This window comes from Monodon monoceros, unplaced genomic scaffold (genome assembly GCF_005190385.1).
Source record: "Monodon monoceros isolate NGI ecotype Baffin Bay Population unplaced genomic scaffold, NGI_Narwhal_1 Contig239_ctg1, whole genome shotgun sequence".
NCBI lineage: Eukaryota > Metazoa > Chordata > Mammalia > Artiodactyla > Monodontidae > Monodon > Monodon monoceros.
In genome coordinates this window covers 1-3,643 of record NW_021698302.1, presented here as the reverse complement: position 1 = coordinate 3,643, position 3,643 = coordinate 1, and the positions used below count along the sequence as shown (strand labels likewise).

General features: G+C 43.7%; 1 protein-coding gene across 1 annotated transcript; it reads left to right on the top strand.

Moving 5' to 3' along the window:
* Positions 1–16: 16 nt before the first annotated feature.
* LOC114896379 (Fc receptor-like protein 3) lies at positions 17–3,637 on the top strand (the record flags this gene model as incomplete). The annotated part of the gene is made up of 2 exons (XM_029224394.1): positions 17–291; positions 3,609–3,637. Coding segments are annotated over exons 1-2 (246 nt in total), but the record flags the coding sequence as incomplete, so codon positions are not given.
* Positions 3,638–3,643: the final 6 nt, after the last annotated feature.

Sequence of the window (3,643 nt, the reverse complement as noted above, 5' to 3'; positions counted from 1 at the left end):
TTCTCCCTTCAGTTCCAGTGTCTCAGCCTGTCCTCACCCTCAGGGCTCCAAGGGCCCAGACTGTGGTAGGGGACATGATGGAGCTTCACTGTGAGGCCCAGAGAGGCTCTCCCCCGATCTGGTACCACTTTTATCATGAGGATGTCAGCCTGGGGAGCAGCTCAAGCCCCTTTGGAAGGGGAGCTTCCTTCAACCTCCTTCTCACAGCAGAGCATTCTGGGAACTATTTCTGTGAGGCCGACAATGGCCAGGGGTTCCAGCGCAGTAACACAGTGTCACTCACTGTCAGAGGTAAGTGGACCCAACTACAGCACAGCCAGGGACAGACCATCTCCCCCACCTTCACCTGTAGCCAACATTGGAGGTACCACAGGGCCATTTGCTGTGTGACATCATTGCTACACAGCCTCCAACTGAGAGTTCTGTATTCTACATTTTCAGGAACTCGCACCTTCCCTTTGCTTGCTTTGCCTCTCTTGGTAGCAGCAGTGCAAGGCATTGTGACTAAAAGTTTCCTAACGTACGAATAAAGGCTTTTAAAACACAAATTGCATCCTGGCCAACAATGATCAGCAAGAAAGGAAATTATAAAGTTCAACATGTCTCACCTCAGAAGAGATTTAGTTGGAGTTTCCTTTGTCAGTCAATCAATAAAAAGGCCAACTCATCCTTTCACTGGCTCATGAATTTCTCTCTAGCTTCTCCTGACCCTGTCCCAGAGCAACTCAGACCTCCAGCCAGAGCTCCTGCTAAAAGACCTTTCAACATCACTCTCCTGACATCTTACCTCTCATTCAGCTATAGCACTCTCTCTCCTACCTGGCCTCTCATGGGCTGACCTCCTAGTCATGCCCACTTTCAGTGCAGGCTTGGCACCTCACTCATAGTCTTCCTCTCTACCCTACACTCTGTCATCGTTCCATAACTCGTCCACATGGATGACCCACTCGACACCATGGCTTGTCATTCTTTCTGCCACCCACTGACACGTACGTACACTACTCCAATCACATGACCTCCTCCTAGCCCTCTACTTGTTTCTTCAAATCCTCCAATCACTAGGGGCAGGACAGGAATAGAGACGCAGATGTAGAGAGTGAACCTGAGGACACGGGGATTGGGAAGGGTAAGCTGGGATGAAGTGAGAGAGTGGCATGGACATATATACACTACCAAATGTAAAATAGATAGCTAGTGGGAAGCAGCCACATAGCACAGGGAGATCAGCTCGGTACTTTGTGACCACCTAGAGGGGTGGGATAGGGAGTGAGAGAGGGAGACGCAAGAGGGAGGAGATACGGAGATATATGTATATGCACAGCTGATTCACTTTGTTATAAAGCAGAAACTAACACACCATTGTAAAGCAATTATACTCCAATAAAGACGTTTAAAAAAAACAACAGGAATTAAAAAAAATAAAATCCTCCAATCATTATTTTTCTCAGACCTCAACAGAACCCCCAGTTCATTAACACCTTTACTTCCTCCCAGACAATCACACCCTCGACTCCCACCACCATTTGAGTGTTTGTCTCTGTATCCATCCAGTAACTCATCCCTCCTCTTCCTAAGGTATAGAAGACTGCTTCCTATGAAAGGTGAACATCTCCATCTCACCTCTAGAGTCCATCCTTCCTTGCATTCTCAGACACTTTGAACAACTTTCTCTCCTGCTTTATAGGACCCTTCCCATTGACATTTAACATGCTATGTCTCTCCCATGTCTAAGAAAAAACCCTAACTTGGTCCCACTTATGTCTCCAGCCACTGCTCTATTATGGCTAAACTTCCAGTAAAGAGTCAGTTGCACAGATTGTCTCCATTTCCTCCTTACCTTCTTGGATTTAACACTTGGTCTCTTCCGACCTTTATATAAAAAATGATTCTCACAAAGGTCACAGATGACCCCCATGGCTTTAGATGCAATGGCCATTTTCCAATCCTCACCTTACTTGGTCTCTCAGAAATAGTATTTCTTTCTTCTTGAAACCCTCCCTTCCTTGGCTTCAATGACTTCACCTTCTCCTGGATCTCCTTTCTCTGCCACTCCTTCTCAGTTCCCTTTACTAGCTCCTCCTTTTATAGACAAACTTTAAAAGCATTGGTGTGTCCCAGAGCTTTGTCCTGCATGTACCCTCTTCTCTTATATATGTTCTTTCTCTGGATAATCCTGGGGGTGTCATCTATAAATGATTCTTAAACTTTTATCTCCAGAAGAGACCTCCTACCTGAGCACCTGCCTATGCCATATCTCTTAAAGGCTCATGAACTTGAACATCTCTAAAACTGAACTCATGGAACTCCCCCCATATCTGGTCCTCCTCCAAGTGTCCCTAGCTCTGTGAAAGACACATCCATTCACCCATATATACAAGGCAAAATCCCAGGAGTCTTCCTTGCCATTTCTCTCCCTTGGTCTCCATAGCCAGTTAATCATTGACTCCTATTGATTTTATTTCCAAAATAGTCCTTGGATCTTTTCTTTCTATCTTTACTGCCACTATCATAGTCAAATCTACCACCATTTCAATTACTGCAACGCCACCACTCCACCCCTAATAACCTCTCCATTCCATTTCTGTCCCATTACAATCCATTTTGCACACTGAGATCAAAATTGTCTTTAAAAAAGACAGGTTTGATCATCTCATGCCCCTGTATAGAGACACTTACAGGTTTCCCATTGCTCTGTGAAGAAGGATCAAAATCCGTACCATGGCTTGCGAAGCTCTGCCTAGCTCTCCAGCCTCCTATTTCATGGCACTCTTCAAACCCTTCTCTTACTGCTGCTGTCACCTCGTTTCAACAGCTCAAAAGCTCCAACCTTCTTCCCAGCTCAGGGCCTTTGCGCACACTGTTTGCCTGCCTGTGCAGTCTTCACTCCCTTCCTCACCTGGTTAATTCAGATGTCACTTTGTGAGGAAGCATTACCTGACTAACCCATACTAGATCAGGCCCCATTATTATACATTTCACAGCATCCTATTCTTTACTGTGTATCAATTATAAATGTTTTAATTATGTATTTGTATTTCTATTTAATTGCTCTCTATCATCTCAACTAGATTGCAGGCTTCATGAGGGCAGGAACTGTGTCTTTCTCACTATTGAATCCCCAGCATATTGTGTAGTTCCTGAGACTTTTAAACTGCTCAATTAATTTTTGATGAATGAATAAATATAAAAATGAGCCAATAACTTGATCAATATTTATTCTCTTTTGGGTCTTATTTTTGATGCGGCCAAGGCTCGGTTACATCTCTGGCTATGTAAGCAGCAGTCTCCCCTGTTTCTCATTTTCTATTGAACTGATTTCTCCTTTTCTCCAATTGTCTTCTGACTTCTCAGATACTTGGGTTTCAATTTAATCTCTGTTTTCAGATTCCCCAAACACTTTTGCGATTGTATATCGAAGTATTCCAGACTATATATAACACTACACAAATGATTTGTTTCTTCAGATATGAAGAAATTATAGCTGAGTTCTGAGTGATGTCACAAGGTCATTAAAAACAGAAAAACATTCTCCTGTTTGAAATGTCTTTTCTATGGAAGAACAAATTTAAACAGCATGAACTGATGGTTAACTATCTTTCTCCCTTCAGTTCCAGTGTCTCAGCCTGTCCTCACCCTCAGGGCT